The 27189-nt window shown below is 37.3% G+C and overlaps 1 protein-coding gene across 2 annotated transcripts in view; it reads left to right on the top strand.

Moving 5' to 3' along the window:
- The window catches only part of TMEM63B (transmembrane protein 63B), an 86758-nt gene that overhangs the window by 23803 nt on the left and 35766 nt on the right, over positions 1-27189 (top strand). For both annotated transcript variants that reach the window (XM_032217092.1, XM_032217091.1), the window contains exons 2-3: positions 22338-22539; positions 25185-25264. In XM_032217092.1, coding sequence (XP_032072983.1) covers positions 22360-22539; positions 25185-25264 — 260 coding nt within the window. In that variant the 5' untranslated portion in view covers positions 22338-22359. The remainder of the gene's footprint in view (positions 1-22337; positions 22540-25184; positions 25265-27189) is intronic.

The raw sequence follows: 27189 nt of genomic DNA on the forward strand, positions 1-27189 counted from the left end.
GAGAGAGAGAGAGGAGGTAGATAGAGGCTAGAGAGAGAGAGAAAAATGCAGTAGGTAGGTAGGGAGAGAGTAGATAGGTAGATGGAGGGGGCGGAGAGAGAGAAATACAGTAGGGAGGGAGGTGGGAGAGAGAGTAGGTAGATAAGTAGATGTTTCCAGGGGTATCTATCCATGTGCTGCAGAAGGAAATCGCTGACAATCTGTAGCACCTAAGATCTTGTTTCTGCTGGCACAGCACATGATCAGTGTAATTCTCATCAATCAGTTAAAGAGCTTTCCAAAAGGGGAAAAAAAGTTTTTGCACTCTGCAAACCTCCAAATGGCCCTTTTTCGCGAAAATGGGCCCATTTTCTGTCAAACAAAATTGCATACATAGCCTTATGGAGGCTTATAGAGTGCTGATGTGGGCTGGGGGGCAGAATATGGTCCATTTTTTTCTTTTTTCTGCCCTCCCCAGCCCCGAGAAGCTCTCTGAAAGCCTCCATAAGGGTATGCAGGGCCATTTTGGTGAAGGGGGCGGGGCTTCGGGAGGCAAAAATGCTGTATTCAGTGTATAAGACGCACCCAAATTTTCAGCCTCTTTTTTTGAGGGGAAAAAGGTGCATCTTATACTCCCCAAAAATACAGTAATTTTGTTCATCATGATCTCTCTTGGCTATTATATATTGCCTGGTAATTTAAATACATACTTTGCATAGAAATGACCTCAAATTCAGTTTCTGGTAATAAGTGATGGGAAAAATCCATTTCTGATCTAGGTGAGCAAATGGACTTATGTAGACATTATGCCAACTTCCCAGAAGAAGTTTAATTCAGGTAGCATAGGAAGCCCAGGTCTACATCCCTAACTGTCTTCAGCTGTGCTACCCAAACACTCCTCTTTGTATCTGTGTCTGTGTGTGTAGGTGCAAATCTTTGAACTAGTGCTTTACATGAACAAGTTGATTTGTAAGCGGCTGCCTCTATTTGGTTGTCTTTTTAAGTTCCAAATTGCATAAAGACTCTGATTTGCACTCAAAAATATTCTAATGCTACATATGGAATAGCTTCTCCTAATTTAGTATTTCAGAGAACTTCTAGTTATACTCAAGTATTACACATTCCCTAAAGCCTCCATATCTTCACTCTACGCTCTTCAGTGATGTCCTCATCAATTCTCCCATAGCCCTTAGAGACACCCCTTCCACCTAACACACACACACACACAGAGAGAGAGAGAGCACAGCACAGCACAGCACAGCACAAATAACAAGAAAGATAAAAAAGTGTGATTCCTTTCTATAAAAAGATTTTCCACTCTGTCCTGTTTTACTTGATGGTCAGGGAAATAATATAAATAACCCAAAATGAAGCCTGTTCTTTTGATGTCTTTAGACATGACTGCAAGGCAAATGCATTTGTTTTTTGTTTTTTGTTAGTTTGTGACCTAGACTCCATCTTAGAATTGTCTTGGTTCCCATTTCTACATCCAAATCAAAAGGATATCAGTTTTCTAAGGATTTCTCTTTGTTTCATCTCTGCCAAAGATTAAAGAGACATAAAATGAGGATAGGCCTGATTTTAGGAATCTTGTTTATCTTAGTGGCCTTAACTGTACCAACAGTTGAGTATTGGATTTCTGGCTCACAACTATATGGACATCACCAATGACAAACAATTTAAATGAAGCAGTAAGTGTATACTCATAGATCCAGAACTCTGTTTACGGTAGGCAACATGATTGATGGGATATAAATAACTATTGACAAGAAGTCTTTATGTTGATGCATATACTTAAATTATCTTTTATTTTTCATGGGGGAGAGTCTATGGTTGAAAAGGATCTCATCCCTACTGGGCTTCTAAAGAATTTTTCAGAAAACATTTTGATTCATAATTTATAGAAATGCTATATGAGACTAGTAAATCCCAATTCAGTCATAGTATCAGTAGCAAAGCCCAAATTGCCTTGCAGACCAGTGGTCTTACAGAGGATAAAGCAGGATATCACTTTAATAATAAATACTGGTAATCATGATATGAAGGGACATGGTGGCTCAGTAGCTAAGACTCTGAGCTTGTCGATCAGAAGGTCAGCGGTTCAAATCCCTAGTGCCACGTAATAGAGTGAGCTCTCGTTACTTGTCCCAGCTTCTGCCAACCTAGCAGTTCGAAAGCATGTAAAAATGCAAGTAGAAAAATAGGAACCACCTTTCGTGGGAAGGTAACAGCACTCCGTACAACTTCGGCATTTGGTTATGCTGACCACATGCCCACGGAGATGTCTTCGGACAGTGCTGCTTTTTGGCTTAGAAATGGAGATGAGCACCACCCTCTATGACTAGCACACGTGTGCAGGGGAACCTTTACCTTTTTAATCATGGTATGCAATGCATATGCACAATTCTGTGTGCTTTGATTGTATAATAGTTAATATAGTATTTCCTGTATTCATCCAAATACATACCAATGGTTTAGTGATTTATGTGATTATTTCTATGCTGGATAAATCTTCCCCTCCATATTATCTCCTAGGGTTGTGGCAGGATTTTCCATTTAATCTATACAAGTACGTGGACAAGAATAAGAAGAATAAGATCAAATGTATCAGGAAGCGATTAAATGTGTAGTATAAATCTAATGAGTCTTTTTCCTATCCTTGCTAGCTTCTGAGCTCTAAATGCTTGATCAATGCAAAATATACTCTCATTTTCACAATAACAGTCGACAAAAGGTCTAAAGAGGAAATGTTAATCAAAGCTGGAAAAGACTTATGGTATTTTCTTCAGGTAGTAAGATCAATTATGTTTTTTTTGGTCTTATCTTGTAAATACCCAACATATTTAAGAGCTTAAAAATAACAATTGGTGAACCATGTAAATCTCACCTGATTTGAGCTTTTTGAGTTTTATGATAATATAATTTTATTCTTATCCTATGTTGTAAGAATACCAGCTTAGGACAGGTTGCGAAAGGTTTTGGAAACACTGGAGCATGTTTTTCTGTTGCCAGGATGGAACCAATATTATTCTAGGAGACTTTCCCTAGCTTGGAGGAATTTGTTTCTCATCCCAATCCTCCTTTCATCAGTGCATAATTATAATATTGCAGTATCTCACATTTTTCCCCTCTGTTTCCAAACTGCCTTTTCTTGCTGGCCCAGAAGATAGAATTATAACTCGTTGGACACAGCAGATCCAGATTATTTTCTCTTCTGTCCTCATCACCATAGTCTTTCTTTTCTATCTACGTTGTATACATCACATTGGACTTTTTTCTTTATCAGGTTGTATTGATAAAGCATGTAATTATGACATGCTTTTTTTCATATCATCCAAAAACTTTTCTGCAGAAATTCTTTACTGATGTTTTGAATAAAAGTATACCAGCAGAAACATTGATTTTATATTTTCATGCTAAATGTGCCTTTCCATTTCAAATGTTCAAAGTCGTGAGCCCAGCAAATATGCATGATCCTGAAGAATATGAGAGAGTACTGGGATATTAGATGCATTGCAAAACTGTGGATGCCTTCAGGCAGTTTCTTCAAAACTGAGAAATCAGCAGCATATTCTTACTTCTTCTAGTAAGGAGACGCTACAGACTATGAGCCATGTAGAAATGATTATTAGACTTCAAGAATCCTTTTATATTCAACCTTCGGTACTTCCTTGACATACCTCTTCAAACTCTACTTTCTATGGCAAGTTGCCATAAAATGATTTGTTTGTAATCTGTTCAATTCTTTGTAAGACACCCATTACCTTGAAGAAAATATATTTACATAAATTTTGCAACTATAAAGCAAAATTTAATTTATTAAATTTATCTGCCATCTATGTCTCTGTGGGGTTACTGTACGTGGCTTACAATAATAAGGCAGAAAAATGAAAGTGAAACAGAACAGAAGTAAAATATATATTTACATGAAATTATCTTAAAATATTGAAACAGCAGACTATTAATAGCAATAACAGTTGTTAAAAATGACTTCAGATCTACTTCAGTCCTGTGCACATAACACAAAGCTAAAAGCCTTCACATAAAAATAGATTTTACTTTTCCTAGAACATTCTATTCAAAAAAACATGAGCATGAAAAGAAATGAGTTGCTGACTCAATTTGCTAAATATTTGTAAGCCACTTAGAGAGGGCTGAAAGCCCTATGAAGCGGTATATAAGTCTAATTAATAAATAAATGGTGATCTCTCTGGATCTTGATACTGACATTGGTACAATCATATTTGCCTTTCCCCCCTGCAGCTATATAATTTGTTTTGTTTGACTTCTGATTTAATAAGATACCAAAATGTTTTTAATTTGTGCTGCTTTCTTCCTATTCTAAAAGACCTTTGAACTTTCTTACTCAAATGTAGGCCTGTGCATTTGCTCTGTCAAGCTCATTTTGCTGTTTTCTAGCCACTGCTAGGTTATCAAGATCCTCCTGAATCTTGATGCTGTTCTTTCAGAAGTTCAGCTCCATTATCTTTATGACTTGTGACTTTATGACTTAAGACAAATAAGATACCATTGTTTCTAACCCCATAACCAAGGTGGGTGGACCGATAATTGTACATGACTGGAATAGAGTCTTACCATACACCACTCAACATTTCTAGTTTGATTAAGAGCCACCAATTTATATCTATTGAGTCATATTGTTCAGCCACCTTCTGGAAGAGTGTAACTCACAAATTGAACATTCCCATACACCCCAATAAATGATGGTTTCATGTTAATTCTTTGAAGCAAGCTCTGATTTTCAGTTGTAAGAACTAGATTCTTTTGTCCTCTCATTGATGAAAAGAGAAACCCCAGAAGTTTGAACATTTATTCTTGTGTGTGCTGGGGTTCTGCTGTAAAAGAGGGTTATCTGCCAAGTGTGAAATTCCATACTTTTTGCTTGTTCCTAGGAACCTAGTGAGATTTAAGTGACAGGAATAGACTGCAAACAAACTACATGACTCGACAGCATCTAAGCAAGAGACTCCTGGCAGGGGAAGAATATAATAAATTCTTTCCTTTGATTTGAATGCCTGTGGTTTCTCAGAGTGTGATCAGTCTTAATATAGCTCAGGTCCCAGATTGGGTGGGCCTGCAGTTTCTATGTCTCTGTGCCATCTGGTGTTTCTTGCACAACTTGTTAAGAATACTCACCAATATTGTCAAGTTAGCTCTGGTTGATTTTTATTTCCAGAACAGAAAAAATTGGAAGTGCTAGGGTACGGTACCATTGATGGTCCAAGTTAGAGCAACCCAACATTTCATCTCTACCACCTATACTTCTATCCTGTATTGTTATCTCAAGATTAAACTACTGCAGGAGGCTTTACTTGGGACTGCCACTTTAAAGTGGCCCGTCTGCTAGTGAACAAAAGTTGATTCAGCAAAACAATGTTACTTGATTTCTGGGGGAGAAATAGTGAACTGAAGACAGCTCTGCTAAGAGTGGAATTCACAACCATGGTGGAATGAAGAGCTGGTGAGTGAACCAGCTTTTCATAATTCTTTTCTGAATCAGGAGAGGACTTGAGATCACCCATAAGGTGATATTATATCTCTGTTGGTTCAGCCTGGAACTGCATTGGCTTTTTTGCTGCTGCAGCATACTGCTGGCTAAGTGGTGATCCACTAGAACAGTGTTTCTTGACCTTAGCGACTTTAAGTCCTATGGACTTCAATTCCCAGAATTCCCCAGCCAGCTCTGCTGGCTGGGGGATTCTGGAAGTTGAAGTCCATAGGACTTAAAGTCGCCAAGGTTGAGAAACACTGCACTAGAACACTTAGCTCCCTCTGACAGTTAACTACTATGAGCCAGGTATCACCTATTATATACCTATGTATTTGGTTTTTCCTACATAAGTGCAGGACTTACTTTTTTCACTCTTGAACTGCATCTCCTTGGATAGGACCCAATGTTCAAGTCAATCAAGATCCTTCTTCATTGTTAAAGCTTTGAAGAATTTTGTGAAATGGAACAAAGAAAAAAAGAAATCAAGTTCTAGGATATCATTTGAAGGGATTAAAGATCAAGATTGTTAAAAGTAAAAAGGCATATAAAGTTGGTTTATTTGATCAAGGTTAAAATAGATATGTTATTATCTCTTGCCTATAAATGGATTTTTGCTGATATCAGAACTAAAGATCTTAAGATCTTTATAGCTAAGGAGATAAGAGATAGGAATAGGAGATAATTTCCTGACTTTTATGAGAAGGAGATAAGATACTAAAATTATTCATACTTGTGATGAAGGGGGAAAGTCATTTCTTTATATATTTCTTTTCTTTTTCTTTACTATATTCATTTTTTCTATTTTCTGCAGTTACTATTTTTTCTTTATTGTTTTATCTTTATTAGTTTTTATCCTTTTAATTTTTAATACAATTTCTATTAAAAAAACCTTTGATAGCGCTGCATAAATTTCAGATATACTGTAATTAAAAATGCTGAATTATTGCACATTGTCTGGTCCCAAATATCTTTGTGACCATCTTCCTATTGTTTTGCCTTATAAAGGTACATTGTGAATTTCCACTCCCAAGAGGCTTCAGGAGGGAGACGGAGAATCTTGACTTTTTGATGGCCATCCCAGATCCCCAAAAGAGGCTCCTCTCTCCCCACCCACCTGGAAAGATATATTAATATCCAGGAAATCCATTTTACACACAGCTTTAGAATAATACTTTATGGAGTTTCTATTGCTGAGCTATTTTGCAAGTTATGTTTATTTATTTAAAGGTTGTAGATGATTTCATTGTGCTGTAGCTATGTAACAATTCAGCCAGGTGTCCTCTAAATGTGTTTTTAAAAAATGCAAAAGAAAATATGCTGTAGTAGACACTGCATTAATTGCAGTGGATCTTGCATGCCTCTGTTAGTAATGCTCGGCCTCTTAGATGCTGCCTCTATGACTGGGTGGCCTTTTGACCCAAGATGTACCCTCAGTTCAACCACTGAGCAATCTTCAAATGCATAAAATTGGGCTCCAAGTTTATTCTCCGCCACCCATAAATCTAAGAACAGCAAACTTTTGGGAGTGAAGGATTTGCTGTTTACTTTTAATTACTTTTTTATTGATATCCCTAAGGCCAGAAGTTTATTTTGGTGTTTCTCCAGGCTGCTCCATTTTCATGCAGCTAAAAAGAATGCAGGTAATCCTCAACCTACAACCATAATTGAGTCTTCACATTTCTGTTGTTAAACGAGACAGTTCTTAATTGAATTTTTCCCCCTTTTATGATTTTTCTTTCCAGAGTTATTAAGTGAATCACTGCACTTGTTAGATTAGTTACACAGTTGTTAAGTGAATCTGGAGTCCCCATTGAATTTGTCAGAAGGTCAGAAAAGGGGATCACAGGACTCCGCAACCATCATAAATGTGAGGCAGTTGCCAAGTGTCTGAATTTTGATCACGTGACCATGGAGATGCTGTAATGGTTGTAAGTGTGCAAAATGGTCATAAATCACTTTTTTCAGTGCTGTTGTAGCTTTAAATGGTCACTAAATGAACTATTGTAATACTTGTAAGGCCGCAGCATTGGTGTTTCCTCCTATAATTTCTAATTGATTTAAACAACAGAGTAACAGAATTGGAAGGGACCTTAGAGGTCTTCTAGTCCCTTCTAACTTAAGCAGGAAACCGTATACCACTTCAGACAAATGTCCAATCATTCCTTAAAAACCTCGAATGATGGAGTGCCATCATTTTTATTTTATTGTTTTATTTTTTAATTATGAATGTTAGTTTTTCAAAAAAAATAATATACATGGGGGCATAGCCTTAATTAAACCTAAATTATAACTAGAACATAATTGGAGATGTAAGTGAGGAAAGAACTAATGAGACCTGTATGGTAACAATCATTGTGCTACCAAAGATAATTTGTAAATTGGAAAAATGGCTAAAGAATACAAAAAGCACTTTTGATCAGTTCCTCTTTTTCAGAACTTGGGAGAGGGTTGGGTTTTTTTAAGGAATTTAAAAAGGAAAGTTAAATTCCTCCAGATTGTTGTGGAGAGATTTATATGAACCATGTCATACCCACCCAAAAAAACTAAAGTTCCCAAATGGCAAATTTGAAATCAAAGATTTCATTTTTATCATCGGCATGCAAAGAATCTGTCTTGCACAAACCTGATTTTGAAAAACATCAGTAAAGTGACCCACATGTTCCTGTGAAATTGCAAAACTTAACAGCAATTTCCCTTTGAGTGATCGTCAATTGCCCTAAATCAGTTCATCAACTTTTCCTATTTGAAACTCAGTTGCTGTCACAGGTCATCCATCAGTCTTGATCACACAAATCAGCTCTTACTGGTTCACCATTTTTACATGTTTTGGTCCAGTGACTCACAGTACTTATGTTATAACACAGTCATCACTGTAAATAATCTGCATTCAGGAGTCAATTTCAACTGGGGGGACTCTATCAGCAACCAAAAATTCAATTACTTAAGAGACATTGAAGAGTACTCACTTCAGGCTTCTGTTTCACAAACAACAATAATACAATCTTTTCTCACAGCAACTTCCTGCCAACTGAAGTGAAAGAACAGATGCTGAAGAACATGTCAGGGCTTCAAGCACATCAGTACTGCCATTGGTTGTTGGCTTACAACAGTGGAAACGTTACTTTACATTCAAGCCTTTGTAGCTTGACCCAGAACTATCGCTAGCCAAGAACAGACAAGGAGATAATTAAGGAGAAAAAACAGGAAGACTCTTTAAAAATGGAAGCAATGCCTAAATAAAGAGAACAAACTATATGCAGTGAGTCAGTATGGCATTCAGAAATGGATCTTAGAAAACAGATGCTCATTAGGATCCATAATTTAAAGAAGCACATTTAAATACATCAAATGCATAAAAGTAGCTAGGGGAATTAATGTGATAGCTAAACTGTTGGGCCAGTCACTTACTCAGCACAATCTACCTAACAGGGTTGTTGTTGTGGGAGAAGCAGGAGGAGGAAGCATTATGTTCTCAGCTCTGAGTCACACCAAATAATGATAGTGTACACAATTAATAAACATTGAATATTAAGACAGCTAAGTAATAAAGGAGGATCAGAAAGCTGAGCAGGTATATTTGTAAGGGTGTACATAGTATTTCAAGTTTGAGATTTGGAGTTATTCAGACCATTATGGAAAAGCCTTGAGTTCTAAACAGGAAAATGTGAGAATGTTCCATTTTAAATTTGGAACACCTCTTTTTAACATGAAACAAGGATGCTGCATTTGCCTTCTTCATTGGCAGCCCAGGCCAATTGCAACTTGTCTCACTGAAGGAATAACATGAAGATCTAGGACTCTTCAATGCTTTGAAAATTATATCCCTTATGATAATATCTTGCTAAGTTTCTCCAAGGGTAAATACCAAAATATTTGGAGTATCTGCAGATGTCATAACATTTTATATGCTAATCTAAACCCTTGGCCATAACTCGCCACATTGTGGGATCCACTGTTGTGCAGACCCAATGGATTCCAGTTGCTTTGTTTTGACACCCAGTAAGAAGCAGAGTACTATTCTAGAAAGCTTTGGTCTTCCAGTAGATCGTATGCTGCTGGATGTGACTGGAGTAGTGCATTTCTAGTTTCCCATTATGAAGGAGCATTGAGCTTTCCATAAGTGAATATATACATAGTAAAGTCTGAAATATCTAGTCCCAGAGCATCTTTGTGATGGTCTTTTTTTTAAAATAAAAAATGGAAACGTATTTGATCTCTAAAAGAAGACAGTGGGCAATACACATTGTGGCTTAGCCACATTTTTGGGGTTTTTCACTTTCTTTTGTGGATATTTTGTGGATATTTTATTAATCGGATCCTAACCACTGGAGAAATTAGCATTTTTATCTCTACAATTGACTTCCTGAATGTATTTGTTTTGTTCAATATATTTTTTCCATTTCTGTCCATTCTGTCTATGAGTATAAACAGCAGAGTGATTGTTCAGTTTTCACCCATGCAGTAGATAAAAAGAAACTTTCGGGATCTTTGTTACAATTACTTTTATGTGAACGTTGTATCAAATCTGCTTGGATTCGGTTAGAACTTTAACTTGAAATTAAATAGCTGTTGAAATGAAGGAAACTTCTTAACAAGATTATAATGGTGAAACCAGTTATATACATCCTACTAAATGCTAAATTTAAAAGGTATTTTATTGCCAAATTATGCAATTCATACGGATATTTTGGAGTACATGCCTTGTATTCTTTAAATATATTAATCCTCCCAATAGGCACCATAGACTAGAAAAGTAGGAATGTGTTTCATCACATGGACTTTGGGGATTTCTCTAGACTGATGAGTCTGATGTAGCATTTTTAGCTGTGACATTTTGCTAGTCACATGACTAACATGTCTCTCCATCTCACTCACAGGTTAAAATATCTACAGGATGCCCTGCATCACCTCAATTGTTGCGTGTTGATGTAGAATTTGTCTCTTTATTCCCCTTTCAGAATGTGGCTTGCTTGTTTCTATGCGGGCCTTTTGACATGAAAAATCTTTCATCCACTGAGGTATCCAGCAACTTATCAGCGTGTATTTCTTGTCATCTTTTCCTCTTCAAGTTAATAGACCTTCTATTTTAGGAATAATGAGGTTGCAACACAGGGTATAGGAAATAACTGTATTAAGTAGTTAATGATTGAGGGTGGTACTGTAGTCCAGGGACAAGAAAGGAAAAGGTTTGTGATTTCTTTCAGCTCAGTGCCCTGACACTTAAGGGACCTTGAGGCCAGCTGCTACTGTTCCAGGCACACCTGTGCCACAGACTTTGTCTTTAATAATATTCTCATCATAAAGAAGTAGAGCATTAAATATTAATTTTACTCACATATATCCATATCACAGTTTGGTTTCCTATCATTCACAAATAGTAGCAGGTATTTCTTTTTACACACTTTAGTGGTATAAAATATATTCTCCACAAAATGTCACCTTTGATCAGATTTCTTGTTAATTATTAACATAATTAAAGCACATTAGTAAAGTACACAGGTACGTTATGATAGTTATACTTTCTCACTTAATGTATCCAGATTGTTACATTGCCAAGCAGCCAACTTTCACCAAGAATATAGATACTTCTTTGTTTGCTGAAATCCATTCAATTTAAGTCAATTCTTGCATTGTTTTCTTGGACATAAGCTGAACCACTTCATGCTCATAAAGGTGATCCCACAATTATTTATTAGACACTTTTTTTGGTCAGCTGGAGGCCACATTAAAGAAAAAAAATTACCTTGATTAAAGTGAAGTTACATTTCATTCAAAATAAATTAATGAAATACAGTTCACATATTTACTCCCATGTGTTTCATTATTTCACTGTTCTTTGCAACATAAAATTGGTTTTGCAACAACTTGTATATGATTCAAGAGACTATTTGAAAGGTTGAACAGTGATGCAGCCACAGATACTCACATATGCAAAAAATTGTGGCTATGTCGCATTAGCATTGGGGAATACAGTACTACCGGTGGCAATAATCATTTTTTTAAAAAACATTGCATGTTGAGTATGCATACATAATAGTGACTTATTTGAAATGAACAGTTATGAAAATGGAGCCTCAAAAGAAATTATTTCAGGAACTTCTAGGGAAAAATGTAATTCCGTACTGCATATTAACATATTCCATTTTCAACTGCACATAATTTAGAACCTTAAGAAATATTGGTTCAGGGAAAAGTAAAAGCTAATAAATTACCTGAACAAAATAAAATTTAAAAATGGCAGAATTTGGCAAGGCAGCAGACATTTTTTAATTGGAGCAAATGTATTTTAAAAAGGGATTTTGTATCAAAATGAATGAAGAGATTCCAATAATTCACAAATTTCTAAAGTTATCTGAGAAATATTTCAGGGGATAAATAATGGGGAAATATTTAATCCACAGAAGGAACTGTGCAATAATATTATGAAAATCTGCTATTAATGATTTATAATCCAACTAGATCAATTATTTTAGAAGCCGCATCAAATTCCAGTTGTTTTATCTACCATTAAAACATGAAAATCTGAGCTGCGTTTATTGTCCCTAGCAGTGATTTCAAAACCTGATCTAATAAGGAATCAGCTAGGAAGTAAAACTGCAAAGTAAAACTACAGTTTTCCAAGGGAGTATATACAAGGCAGAAAAAGGAGAGATGGGATAAATGAAATTTCCCATTTTCCACATCAGGTTTAGTTGATGAGTGGAAGGTCAACTACCTAGTTAGCCCTTCCTAACCTTATTCTTGAAGCCTTAGCACTGCCTAATTCAGCCCATAGTTTTGATATAAAATATGGAAATCAATTATCCAAATGCGAGGATTTAGCCTTCAAATGCCGTACAAAATTGCAAATCTGTACATGGTTACTAGAGAATAAAGTGTGATATTTCTAACTAAATGTGAATAAAGTAAAGGGAATCCAATCGTTTTTTCACTTTAAACTAAATGGTTGCTATATTGATGTATATTTAGACTGTGCTCTTCTGCCATAATGGTAGTTCAGCTTTCCCAGTTAACCAGCCTTCCCAGCCTTATATGGTCCAGTGTAGAACTTGCCTGGTGTCAAAGCCTTCTGTGGAGAATTCAAAGAATTCAGTATGCATCTCCCAGAGCTTCTCTTCCCAAAACAGTCTGCAAGGACTGGTCATCTTTGACTTACAACCATTCATTTAGTGACCAAATTCAAAATTGTAAGAGCACTGAAAAGAGTGGCTTATGACTGTTTTTCAAACCATTGCAGCATCCCTATGGTCACATGATCAAATTTTGGATGCTTGGCAACTGGTTCATATTTATCATGGTTGCACTGTCCAAGTCATGTCACCCCCTTTGCTTCTGACAAGCAAAGTCAATAGAGAAGTCAAATTCACCTAACAATTGTGTTACTAAATTAACAGCTACAGTGATTCACTTAACAAATGTCCCAAGAAATGTTGCAAAATAGGGCAAAACTCACTTAGCAACAGAAATTTTGGGTACAATTGTGGACGTAAGTGGAGGACTACTTGTATGTCTGCATGAGCAAGGCATTATTGTTTAACTTTCATTCTTTAAAAAGTACCAGGTAAAATTTGCTTGCAGGAGCCAGTATTTACAGGTAATTCATTTGGTGCATTTTTAATCTACTGCATTACTACTATTGGAAGGTTTGAAATTCACAAACATTGCAAAGCCAGGCATCAAATATTTACAAACAATAACATAGTAAAATGAATAAAAGAGTCAGCAGGATAATAAGTAACATAACAAGGTTGAATATATGGGTGTTCCATCTTACTGCTAGGACAGGACAAGTGGCCTTTGAACCGAATGATATTCCAAAATAAGTGTTCCATAGTGCAGACGAGATGCAGTGAGGTTGTTTATCTAAATCTAGCAAGTAAGGCTTTGGACTTTGCCAAGATGCCAAGGAAAGCTTCTTTAGCAGATTGTAAAGGATTTCTACGGTCATATGGGAAAAGATAAGTCCTTCAGGTACCCTGAGCACAAGCTATTTAGAGCTTTTGACGAAACATCCTCTGAATCCAGACTGATTATAGGGATTTTTATAGTATTGTATTGTATTTATATCAATAGGCTTTGCACAATTTTATTTTTTTTAATAATGTTAGCTTCTCAGAGTTGCCTTGTGGTAAAGATGGGTGGCTAATAAATTTTACAAAGAAACAAATTCAGAAGCCAGAATGGGTGCTGTAAAATATCTGTTTCCACAAATGGACAGGAAGATATTAAATCCCCAAACACCACTTTCTCCTTTTCCTCCTCCTCACTTATCTATTTAAAAGGCAGATAACCACCAATTGATCTCAATATAAGACAATGCCAGATTACTTTTTATTGATTTTCTGGAAAGTTGGACTGTATATCCATGCCAGCTTGGCTTTTCAGAAAAGTAAAAAAATTAGAGTTCTACTGGGATAACTTTGGCATTTTCACCCTCCTTTTCTCCTTTTGTGATTGATACATACTGAAAATATAACATGTTTTCTTGCTGAAAACTGGAAAGAAAATTACTCCTGTTACTAAATGGTTCAGTATTGGGGTATCTAATGTGCCCTCTTTTCCCTAGGGAAAAGGACTATTTACAATATGTTATATAGTTAAGACACTGAAGCCTTTTTATGTCAATTTTATTGTGTTGCTACATACTTTAAATATTAGAAATTGCTATGTAGTTATATTGTGTGTGTGGATAGATGGATGGATGGATGGATGGATGGATACAGACAGACAGACAGACAGACAGACAGACAGACCAAAGACTCATTGTCCTAAACATCCCTCTAGAAATGGTATTATGACCTAAATTTCATCCTAAAATTCTCCTACCTTGCTCCTGTAGTGTATACAATGAACAATTACTTATCTTTTTGAGAACTTGTTTAAGTATCTGAAAATCAATGATAGCAGGGGAAGTTTTGACAGAAAAAGAGGTTATCCTTTCTGAATAAGAAAGGTACAGTGCTGTTGTGAAAAGTCTTGTATCCTTTTTCTGACTATGAAAGAATTGCTGGGCAAAATAAAGAGGGACAAAATTAAAAAAAAGGAATTAAGTAAGAACAACAGCTTGGGGAACAATCTTGTAAAGTCTATCAGAACTCAATGATACTGTATTAGAAAAAGGGTTTTTTTTAAGAATCAAATTTTTGAGAGAACACAAGGGAAAACACATTCTTTTCACACTGACTATCATTATCACAGGCCTGATCTCTCCCAGTGAAAAAAATATTCAGTTGCTAGCATAAATTATCTCCCTTTTCCTGCTCTGTCTTCTCTGGTGTCACCTCTGTTGTGCAAACTACATTTTCCCATATTAAGTTGCCAGTTCTGCAAAACCACATTTCTAAGTTTTTGTGCAATGCTTCCAACTGTCTAGATCATCTGTCTAGCTCATCCCCTTAAGTTAAATTCATGAAGTGTCTTATTAACAACTGCAAAATGGAAAATAGCTTTGATGTTCTTTACTGTTCCAAAGCTGGTGCCCTCTTGCTGTTGAGCACAAATAACTATTTTAAAAGGGGAAGGGGAGTCATGTAAAAAGTAGTTTGGTTACTTTTAATAAAATGATATTTTACCTGGAATTTCATATTGAGAACCTGTGTAGGTTCCATGAAATTTGAGGGAGGGAGATAAAAGATTTAGGGAGAGAGCAGAGCTATTCAGAGCTACTAAAACCTCAACAAATCCCAGGAAAGTCCCAGTACCAGTAGTAATGCCCACACAACCACATTGCACAGAAGAGAATTTTATTTTTTATTTATGTTTATTAAATTTATATATCACCCATCTCACTGTCATTGAAAGATATGGGCCACCTGATTGAAGGATTAGGAAAAAGCCCCTTCCCAGTATTAAAATCTTTGAACTGAAAAGAAAATGTATTTTAACTGCATCTAAAGGAAGACTTTGAGGACGGAAAGGCATATTCTGCTGAGCAAATCAAAAACAATTGGTTGAAAGCAAACAAATATAGACCTGTACCGACCCACAAAAGTTGAAGAGGTGGTGACTCCTCCTTGTTTCTTCCCACCCACCCCCCTTTCTCTCCTGGAGTCACTTCTGCCGGTTTACAGGGGAGTCACTTCTGCCGGTTTACAGGGGAAGGCTAAATTGTTTAAATAGAGAGTTGCGAAACCCAGGAAGGACCTAAGCAAGGTCTGAAGTCACAGCACCTTTTCCCTCTTTTGGCTCGACAATCAGGCCAACAAGCTGTTTACCAATGAAATGGGAAGAGGGTGAAAATGCCATATGAATGATAGGAGATATTTAAAAGGTGTGGAGATTTTGTGCTTGGTGGATCAGGTGAAGATCCTTCAGGAAGAGTCCAGCTTTAGCCTTTGAAGCTCACTGAGTTTCTTTCTGAGCCTAATCACCCCCTCACCTGGAGGTTATTTGGTTAAAATAATTATTATAAAAACACATAAATCCCTTTGTGGTCTTGGAGTGGAAGAGGATAAAAATAGTTGGTTACTCTCTACTGTCAGAAGTAACGCCTATGCAAATACTTGTCCTTGGGGGTGAGTCAGCCTGCTTGTGCCTTGATTGAGAGGGTCAGATGAGGGCTAAATGAGACCCTGTTGATGCTATGGCTGTTGGACTGTCCCAGGGAGGGGCTGAAGAGTGGCAGAAACAGATCCTTTCAGTGAAAGTAGCGCCTTTGCTACACAGGCTGTCCCATGCACAGGAACTTTTTGCTAGTTGCAAAGTTTGGGTAACTGATTATCATGCACTGTAGAATACATTTCTTGATCTCAGTATTTCCTGAGATTACTAAAGTTATAGCACAACCTATACAGATTGGAATCAGTAGACTGTGTTAAATAATTGCAGAGTCATTTGTGACGCAAATGTTGACTTTGGTTGCTATGGCAGGAGTAATATTTCACTGGAAAAGATCTCTCCATTCAAAACTGGCTAAGCAAAGCCCAGGATATGCTTTGCTAAATTGTCTGATTTTTAAGGTCAGAATCATTAGAAGATAAATTAAGAGGCTTTGGAAGAAACTTGGTTTTTTTTTTCATATATGTCAATAATTGTATAGATGGCATTTCTCTCCTATTTTCTTGTATACAAAATTGACAAATAAAGAAAATATTCAAATTGTTCAAGTTATAAACTAGTGCAAATAAAGACTGGCTAGTTTTTATCACTCCATATTAATGTGTTATAGTTTGCATGCTGTAGCAGTAGAATCCATAGAACTCTATTGATTATATTGTTACACATTATATAACAATTATTTTAGTTAGTTATTAATTAATTTATTATTAATTCATTAAAAAGCACTGCATTTACACTTAGTGTTGTTGTTCAATGGCTACCAGCTGTTCATGATCCATCAGATATCAGTTTGCCAGAATTTCTGTCACTGATTGCTTTGAGTTCTTGCAAGCTAATGCTTGCATTATTAGTAATAGTATCTTATCTTGTCCTCCATTAGCCTCTTTTGCATGCCTTCAAATTTTCGTGGCATCAGGGACTTCTCCAGTGACTTCTTCCTTTGTGTTAGGTTCCAAAATATCTTAAACTTCATAATTAGTGGTTCTAATAAGGAATTTAATTTTATTTCCTCCAGAATTCAATTTATTGTTCTTCTCATGGTCCAAGGTAATGTCAATAAGTGTTATCCAGCACCACAATTCAAATGTGTTTATTTTTAATTTCTTCATCCTTTCTTATGGGCTATCTTTCACAGCCATATGTTTTAGCTAGGAATACCATGGTTTTGACAGCAAGTACAATGGCAGTATGATATTTCTGCATTTTAATATTTTGTCCATATATGTCATAGTTTTTTTTCCCAAGTAGCTAGCGCTTATTTCATCACTACATGAATTGTTGAACCTAGGAATATGAAGTTTGTAACTACTTCAACTTCTTCTCCCCCAATCTTCTCTGGATTGGTCAGCCTATCAGTGTAATTTTAGTTTTCTTTAATACTGAGTAGCAGATCAGATTTTGGGTTCAATAATTATGTAGATTTTCCTTGTTTCCAGCCATCAAAATGTTGTCATTAGCATATGATATTTGTTATTGATTTTTTTCTATTTCCTATTCTACTCTGTTTCCCTGAAAATAAGACCTCCCTGGATAATAAAACCAATCCGGCTTTTGAGCGCATCATGCACTAAAATAAGCCCTCCCTGAAATTATTGCAACACAACAGCAGCCATGAGGTGACCACACTCACTGCCTCCCGCACCTCAAAAATAATAAGACCTCCCCAGAAATAAGGCCAAACGCTTATTTCGGGGGTCAAAAGAAAATAAGACCCTTTCTTATTTTCAAGGAAACGTGTCCAGCATTTTTTCATTACATATTCTGTGTGTGTGTGTGTGTGTGTGTATGTATGTATGTATGTATGTGTATATATATATATATATATATATATATGTATGTATGTATGTATGTATGTATGTATGTATGTATGTATATTAAATAAGATGATTTCAACAACCTTGGTCACACCTTTCCAATTTTGGGCCATTTATTTATAGGCAGATGGTACACCTGGCTCATGGTCACCCAAATGGCTTTATGTCTTAGGTCAGTGGTTCCCAAACTTGGCAACTTTAAGACTTGTGGACTTCAACTCCCAGAATTCTCCAGCCAGCTCTGCTGTTGCCAAGTTTGGGAACCACTGCCTTAGGTAACACTATAATTCATAGTCTCTCAGCTTCTCGCTTGATGCCTTATCTACTACATCAAACTGACTCTAGGAGTTTTATTTTATGGAACTTATAAAAACTATATTATTACTTATTTGTTTTTATCTCACCTTCATTATTTTTATAAGTAACTCAAGGCAGCAAACATACCTAATACATACATACCCTATTTGCCCAAAATAAGACCCAACTGTAAAATAAGCCCTCTGACTTTTCACTATAAATCCCTTCTGTAGGATAAGGGAATAACTCTTTTTATTCCAAACATTATTCATAGTTTATCCATTTCTGCAGGCTTTTGTCTTACTGTTTTCTCCCAAAGGTTCTTCACAGTGCTGATTCTGACTTGCACTCTCAGATCTCAGACTTGCTGTTTTGATTTTTGTCTTTTTCTCCATCTAGAGCTATAGAAGAGGCCCCCTCTCCCTATCTCTGCATCCCATCTTTGAATTTAATGCATAAAGTGGCTCTCTTCCCAGATCTTTTGTGCCTCTTATTAAGTAAGCTGAGTCCCAGCCAGATGGTGATTCCCTCTATGTGCACTGCCTGTCAATCAATATCCTGCATGGCCCTTTGTTTACCATTCTTCTGCCAGCCTCCATCCATGTGAGCCAGCCTCATTCAAGCCAGTAGGAATTAATTAGAGAAAACAGGTGTGTGTGTGTGAGGGACTCCAGTGATGTGACACTGCAGGTTTTATAATGAAGCATATTCAGTTGCCAATGTTCACTGCTGGGGTGGTGTTTTGTGTTTTTCGAGTTATAAAGCAACCTAAAAGAATCGGACTTCAGCTTTTAGCATTAGACTCAATTTGCTATGCCAAGTCAGCCCTGGGCTTGAGGAAATGGGTTTTACAGATTTAATCTACATCAGGATTGGCAAGATTGACTGGAAGAGCCAGCTCGCCATGTCGAGTGAGCAATTTTCCTCCTGGGATCCAGAGTTTTGGTGCTACCTGGGAAAGAGGGTTAAAGCAGCCCCACCTCCCCTTAATTGGTGAGTTTATTTTTTTTAAAAAAAAACTGAAAACAAGCATCTGCATGGGTGTGTTCAGGAACAGCATCAAGCCAGGAAGACAGAAGACATATGGAAATATTAACTGCAACCCGAAGGAAAGCACCTCAACAGTAGTCTTTAGATCAGACTCTCCAATCTTAGCAACTTCAAGTCTTATGGACTTCATCTCCCAGAATGGTTGAATGGGGAATTTTGGGAGTTGGAAGTCCACGAGTCTTAAGTTGCCAAGATTAGACATCCATCCTTTAGATCAGGGGTCATCTACCTTTCGGACCTCAGGGACCACTAAATTTGTAATTTTAAACCCCACGGACCACTAATATGATTTTTTTTTTTTAAAAAGGGAAATAGTATTTAGTGCAATATAAAAAATGCAAATAGTTTTTCTGCAGACCACCAGAATTTTCTCACGCATCACCAGGTTGGTGAGCGCTGCTTTAGATAGCAAGAGAAACTTCTCTGAGCTGCAAGACGCTAAGAGATGGGGAAGAGAAAAGCCCACTTAAGAGTCTGAAAACCCCAAACAAACCCACTGCTTGCAACCACCCTGGAAGAGCTCTACTGACCAGCTTCACAAACACTGAATGCTGAGGGAGAGAAAAGCCTTTTGGCAAGTCTATAAAAGAGTGAAAAGGGTTTTCAGATGCAAATGGAATGAGATAGACTACAAGAGCTGAAGACCTGGGTGGGAAAGAGAGATCAAAAGAAGTAGTACTTAAGATAAGAAAACATAGTGCCATAATAGGAATAGAATGTAGAAATGTATGGATTATAAATAATCTTAGAAATAGAATAGTATTACGCTTAACATTAATGCGAAGGGTAGAATAAAGTATGGCTTTAGTTTTGTACAATAAAAAGTTCTGGTGGAGGGGGACTGATTCAGTCTTTGTGTCTATGCTCTATGCCGTAGTGTGAAAAACTATAATACAGACTGTATTTTAGCATCCAACTATAAGCCGATTTCCGATTTCCTTTTTTTCTTAGTTGGATTGGCTTTAGTCAATTTCCTATGCTAATCCATGCTGTCTGCAAAACAATAGGCTGTGACCATACACTTATGATTAGTTGGACAAAATGAATGTTACCCTTGCTGGCATTAAAAGCTCTTGTATGATCTGATGACATTTCAGTGAGCCCTTCAAGTACATGAAATGTCCAGGATTAGAAGGACATGTTTCAGTGTAGTACAGATAAAAGAGATGAAACTTCACCACCCCTATCAAAACATAGGCAGAAATTCAATGGCTTCTGGGTGAGGACCTGTGGCAGATTAGATGTCTCTGTCAATGAGCTTGGATAACACCATGATGAAATTGGCAGCCAGCAGAAGTTCTGGCTGACAAAAATCTCTGTGGAGAAATGGGAGATTGGGAAATGTCCCATTTGCACTCTGGATAACCTGCCCCTTGCAAAGAGACTACAGGAATTTTTTGTGGTTGATTGTGAGTTGAGTGGCTTGAGAGTCAAGGGAATTTCAATGCACCCATATCTGCTGTGCACTTTTTCTGGACATATGACCAGAAAAAACCTCACTCTCTCATAAACAATTTTGGATCAAATTAATTTACAATCTAAGAGTGATATTCCAACAGCAGGAAGAACAAAGACACTCAGTGAATTGCCTTCTTTTTTTAGAATTAAGAAGACTAAAAAAAAAACCCACTGTCTTAAAAGAGTTTAACAGGAAAAAGCTGAACCATATCAGGATTCAAGGAAGTGTTAAATGGATAAAAGTAAAGATAATTTTAGAAAACAAAAGAATAAACTTTTTTTCTGACAAAAGTGCCTTTTAAAACATTAAAATTAATTAGACAGTCTGGACCTTCTTGGGAATGCTGATTGTTTACTATTAAACAAAGTAGATAATTGGTACAAAATAAGAAGATAAGGGTAATTTGAGCCAGGCTGTGTGACTTTAGCTGCAGAGAGATAATTGGAATTAAATATTAAAGGCAGAGGAAAGCAAAACAAAAAAGGAGAAGCTGTCTTTTTACTTTTATCCTAGTACTTCATATGTAGTAGGTTCCCTTTATCATAATGGCAACAACAAGAAAAGCAGAAAAATTGGGAAAAAGAAGGAGAGAACAAATTACAGATAGGGGCATTTCATCATATTTATTGCAGAAATTGTTTGAGGAAATGATACAAAGATGGCTACAACTGTTTCCAATAGTTTGAATGCTTTTCAAAAGAAAATGGAAAAAGCGTTTACAGGAATAATAATAAAAAAAGGATATAAAAGAAGAACTTGTTTCTTTTAAAATTGAAGGACAAACAGAAAAAAAGCCATGGGAGATTATTTTAGTATATGATTGCTGCTTCAAGATACACAAAGATGGCAAGTTTCAGCATTGCTCACCATGGAAGAATGGCTGGTGAAATTGACAGACTTTGTTGAGATGGGCAAACTGACTTCTTTGATTAGAGAAAAGACAATATCTAAAGTTTCCAGTGGTGACCAGAAACTTCTTATGAACTTTTTGCATAAACATGGAAAAAAAGAACATGTGATTTATGGTTTTGATGATAGATTATAGAAAGAAGACAATCATGATGTAATTTTGGAGAAGTATAATTGTACTTATCAACTTCGGTGAAGGATATCATAACCTACTTCTTTATGCTTCTTTCTACTTCTTTTTTTCTATTTTCTTTTTTCTTATTGCGTTTTTAGCTTATTTCTTTCTTTTTCTCCATTTTATTTAACTTTGTATTAGTTCGTTATTCTTAATTTTTTTAATCAAAAAAATAGTACATAGGCAGATTGTTATATGGTCTCAGATGTTTCTAAATGTATGAAAACTGTGTAGGGTTATATCTGCAGGGTATCTCATCCAAAAGCTTATCCTGCTGTCTTGTTTTCAGTCTTGGGCAGTTAAGCAAAGTAAGGCAATAATGATTGCTGTAGAGTAGTTGTCAAAAGGAAACTAGTCATTTTCCTGTGCACTGCTTGGAGAGTCCGAGCAATGGGTTAAATTAGTCTGGTTGCCCTGGCACTGAGGAATTTTTTTCCTTGACCATGCCTCCTGGTGCCATGTGATGCCAGATTTTTTCCTCCGTCTGAAGTACTGCTTGGTTGTTTTCTAGTCCAAATAACCTGCCAGTTAAGCTGGGCATTTTTCCCATTTGCTTCTAACCAAGTTCTTTTCCTTCTTCCGCAGGTAAAACAATGAAGCAATAGAGATGCTTCCCTTTGTGATCGTCACCCTGGGCTCTGCAGGGACCACCTGCAGGTCTTCCAGCTGCAACAACAGCAGCACCAAGGATTACTGCTACAGCGCGCGCATCCGCAGTACTGTGCTGCAAGGATTGCCCTTCGGAGGGGTGCCCACCGTCCTCGCCCTCGATTTCATGTGCTTTCTTGTAAGTGCTGCTGTCCTCCAGCTTGGTTCAAAGGGGCTCATCCCATGCAGAGGCTATTCAAAGCACACAAAGCAAGACCTCACACATAGGCAGCGTATGGGTTCAACAAAAGCTTTTTTTATTTAGGGTCTTTTGCATGCTCATTTTGTTACTCGACTGCAGTTTGGCACCCATGCAAGGTTGCTTTGCCTGGGTAAGCAGACAAAGGTCTTTTGTGGGACAAAAGAGGGACAGCAACTCATGTGGGATGTGAGAACGCATTGTCAGGATTGCTAACATCTCTCAAGGATCTAAGATACCAATGCAAGTAATTTATCAACATGTGTTACATCCAGTTAAATAATTCTGCCTCATTCCCAATAGCAATTTATCCCATCATTTAGGATCCATCACCGAAAAAGGCAGACTTTGTTGATGTTAAATGTATTTGTAATGGGACCTGCATAAGGATCTAAGAATGTGGCATTGGCTATGCAACAGGTGGAAGCATGCAGGTAATTTGGGCCTAAGACATGTAAGGCAAAAGCCTCCAACCTTTTGGACACCCGGGACAGATTCCATAGAGAGAGGTTTTTCTACAGACCAGAGGGATGTGTGGTTTCCTGTGCTGCCTCTATCCCATTGATGGGGCTTTGCTTTTTTGCGTGAACCAGTTTCTGGCATACTGCAGACCGGTGCCAATCCATGGACTGAGGTTTGGGGATCCCTGATGTAAAGTTTTATATCAACTCAGTCCCTTCAATTGGCAAACGTAGTAGCTTTTTCAAAACCAGTGATGGGAATAATGACTGAACTAGAAATCTTTATCAGAATGTAGCGGCATGGGTGCTCAGTGGTACCTCTAGAACAGGGGTGTCAAACTCAAGGCCCACAGACCGGATCTGGCCCACAGGGTGCTTAGATCTGGCCCAGAGGGCCATCCTGGAAACAGTGAAGGACTAGTCTGAGGTGCCTCTGCCCTCCCAAGCTCTGTTTTCACTGGCAGACGGTTGCAGGAGGCCATCACATCCAAAAATGTTTTCGCTGGCAGATCACTTGGGCCTCTACAGATACCCCCGACACAAGTGATGTTGAGCTGGCCGTGCCCAGCCTACCGAGGTCAAACACAACCCTGATACAGCCGTCATTGAAATCTAGTTTGACACTCCTGCTCTAGAATGTGCCCATGCAGCTGCATTCTGATAAAGGCTTCCAGTCATGATTGATTCCCCTAATTTTGCCAGCCTAGACAATCCTAACTGGCAGTGGTCCATCTTACAAAAAAAAAATCTGGTTAAGGCTCTTTTCAGCTCTGCCATCTGAAGTTCATTGGTGGCAGCAGAAATAACTGATCTGAAGCCCTAGGTAGCTGGAGGAGCAGAGGGGGTTGGGAGAAGCTCCAAGTAAGATGTAAGCAATCCTTTTTGCCTACCGCCTTGGATCTTACTTTGTTCTAAAGCGCTCTGAAAAATGGTTTTAAAAAAGAACCTGAGCTATCTCATATACATTGAAAGCAGGTTAAATCTAAGCTTCTATGTACTGCCATAGGAATAGGGAGCCTATGGTTGTTCGGATGCGACTGAACCATAGCCTCCAGCTGTCCACATTATTAGTCATGCTGGTTGAAGCTGATCAGAACTGTATTTCAGCAAAATCTGGAAAAGTCCACTCCTATCCTACATCCATGGGAGAAAGTTCCATCATTGAAAACTGTAGAGGGGAATATGATGCCACATCAGGCCTCATAATTCTGCCGTGAGTTATCATAAATAGTTGGAGATGTGGGACTTTTATGTCTTATTCTGCAAACACGAGGTCTGAAATCCTTGAAGTTACCTGAAAGATCTTTTGCTTGCTGCCAAAGCACTGCCCATCCAATAGAATCAAAGTGCTGGCAGAAAATTGGTCTGTATCCTTTATTAGAATCTGAAGTTAGCAGATCATATGTTGTCTTTTATGCAGTCTGTGTAAGCTTCTTTTGGGATATGACCTGGCAAATTTGGATTTTACAATACAATACAATACAATAGCAGAGTTGGAAGGGACCTTGGAGGTCTTCTAGTCCAACCCCCTGCCTATCCAACCCTATACCATTTCAGACAAATGGCTATCGAACATCTTCTTAAAGATTTCCAGTTTGGGGCATTCACAACTTCTGGAGGCAAGCTGTTCCACTGATTAATTGTTCTAACTGTCAGGAAATTTCTCCTCAGTTCTAAATTGCTTCTCTCCTTGATTAGTTTCCACCCATTGCTTCTTGTTCTACCCTCAGGTGCCTTGGAGAATATTTTGACTCCCTCTTCTTTGTGGCAACCCCTGAGATATTGGAACACTGCTATCATGTCTCCCCTAGTCAATGAAGAGGTTCTATGTTTTGATATGGGGCAATTTATTCACTTATTTATTACAAAATATTTTTGGATTCAGAATTGGGATAGCATTAGAGCAGTGTTTCTCAACCTTGGCAACTTGAAGATGTCCGGACTTCAACTCCCAGAATTCCCCAGCCAGCATTCGCGGGAATGCTGGCTGGGGAATTCTGGGAGTTGATGTCCAGACATCTTCAAGTTGCCAAGGTTGAGAAACACTGCATTAGAGGCTGATGAAGGGAACACTGCCAAATGATCACATTTTTGCCTTATATTTCCTTATTTGCCTTTTTACAGGCACTGCTCTTTGTTTTTTCCATTTTGCGGAAAGTGGCCTGGGATTATGGACGTCTGGCATTGGTAACTGATGCTGACAGGCAAGTATAACTTTTTTTAAAAAAAAAAAAGGAGTGAAGGAACATCTTCTTGGATCAAATAACAGCTGGGATGAAGTTAGGAGAAATTTCTGAAGCAGATATTCTTGCTATAAACAGCAGTTCAAGACTTTGCTGTTCAAACAGCTACTTAGGCATCCCAAATATTTGCACATGCAAATAGCTTGATGCTTTTGTTTTAAATCACAATGTTGGGGAAATGCTTCATAATTTCAAAATGGAAAAAAGAAAAAAAAAGCATGTCCTGGAGGTTAGCATCTCCTAAGACACCCCCCCTCTCAATTGTCTGGATCTCATTTGGTATCTCAAGCCATGGTGGTTATAAAAATAATAAGGCAACTTTAAGACTTGTGGACTTCAACTCCCAGAATTCTCCAGCCAGTTAAGTTTGGGAACCACTGTAATAAGGCTATGGTGTAGTTTGAAGTCCAGCCTCATCTGCCCTCCTAAAGACCAAATTGAAGAGAAACAGCCTGTCCTTTCTCCAAAGTCTTGAATGGCCTTTCTAGTAGAAACTGCTAGATTGTAATTTTTAATGGGAAATTGGGAAATGTTAAACATAAAGGGACTCATATTCACTGTATTTAATTTTAGTCAGAAATGAAGACCTCTTTGAGTTGGAACTTGGCCTTTGTCAACTGCATAGACCTGTCCACTTAGGGTTCTTGAGAACAGTTCATATGTGTTTTGCCATTGCCGTAATCTAGTATTCTTTGTACATTTCTCAATCTTCATTTATATATCTACTACCTTGAACTGTGGCCTATTGTCCTTGATTTTGCCTTCCTAAAGCAGATTCGCAAGAAAAGCATCCTGTTCTGTCATATTTATCCCAGTCCCATTTTTGTTTTGGCTTCTACCGCATTGTATTGTATTTCATTGCATTCTCTTTATGCTGCTTTTCCACCAATAAAAATTAAGGGTGAAAAAAATACTAAACCTGCTGATATCTATGGTAATTGGTTTGTTCCTCACAATGGAAAGAATGGAGTACAGAAAGAAGAATTAAATGGAGAGGAAATCTATTTCAAAGGTCAAAATATAGAAGAAGTTAAAATATACGGAATGCTTTGTATCTTCCTCATCCTCCTCATCATAATAGGGTGGGGGATGTGTTATTAAAAACAATTCTTAAATCTAATGAGAGAAACGTATAAGTCTTAGTAATTCAAAACAGTGGTGAACAATTAAGGTGTAAAGCAGGAACAGGCTTATGTTTTGGCTTAGCTACTGATAAAGTCCTTCTCCATATCTTTTTCTACCAAATGAAACTTCAATGTCAGTGGGGTTTGTCATTCAGAGTCCTTGTGATTCACAATTCCAGAAGTGGAGAGACAAGTTGCTTGCAGTATGTATGCACAATGTAGGGGGGAAAAATGTTAACAACTATGCAATGCTAGGATAACATCCTTCTTCGCCTGAAAAATAGTTTGATGCAGAAGGCAGATATTTGTTTTTATGGATATTTATTTTCCAGGACAACATATGGTGCCTTTATTGGTACAGACATTACATCTGTCAAAATAAAAGCTGGCATGGGGTATCTTGAATCAGAAGCTAGTAGCACAAAGGGTTGGATCAAACAATACATCATTAATTATAACTTTGCCAAAATGAAGGGGAGAGAAATAACTGTTACTGTCATTGGCCTTTATGTATATTGATACAAGTCTGCAGTGGGAAGCAGAGATGCTCGATGAAATTAAATCGTCTGATCAGCTGTAATATCATCTGCAAGAGATAGTTATTCGTCTGTCTCATATCTTCAAATAACAGAATCTATCGTTTTCTCAAGTATTTTGAGAGGATTGTATTGAAATCCTTTGAAATTAATTGAAATTAGTTTCACCTGATCAAAGATTGATTCATTGGTATTTGTTAACCGTTGGTTTGTTTCTTTTATCCTA

The sequence above is a fragment of the Thamnophis elegans genome, chromosome 4, assembly GCF_009769535.1.
Source record: "Thamnophis elegans isolate rThaEle1 chromosome 4, rThaEle1.pri, whole genome shotgun sequence".
In the NCBI taxonomy this organism is placed as follows: Eukaryota; Metazoa; Chordata; class Lepidosauria; order Squamata; family Colubridae; genus Thamnophis; species Thamnophis elegans.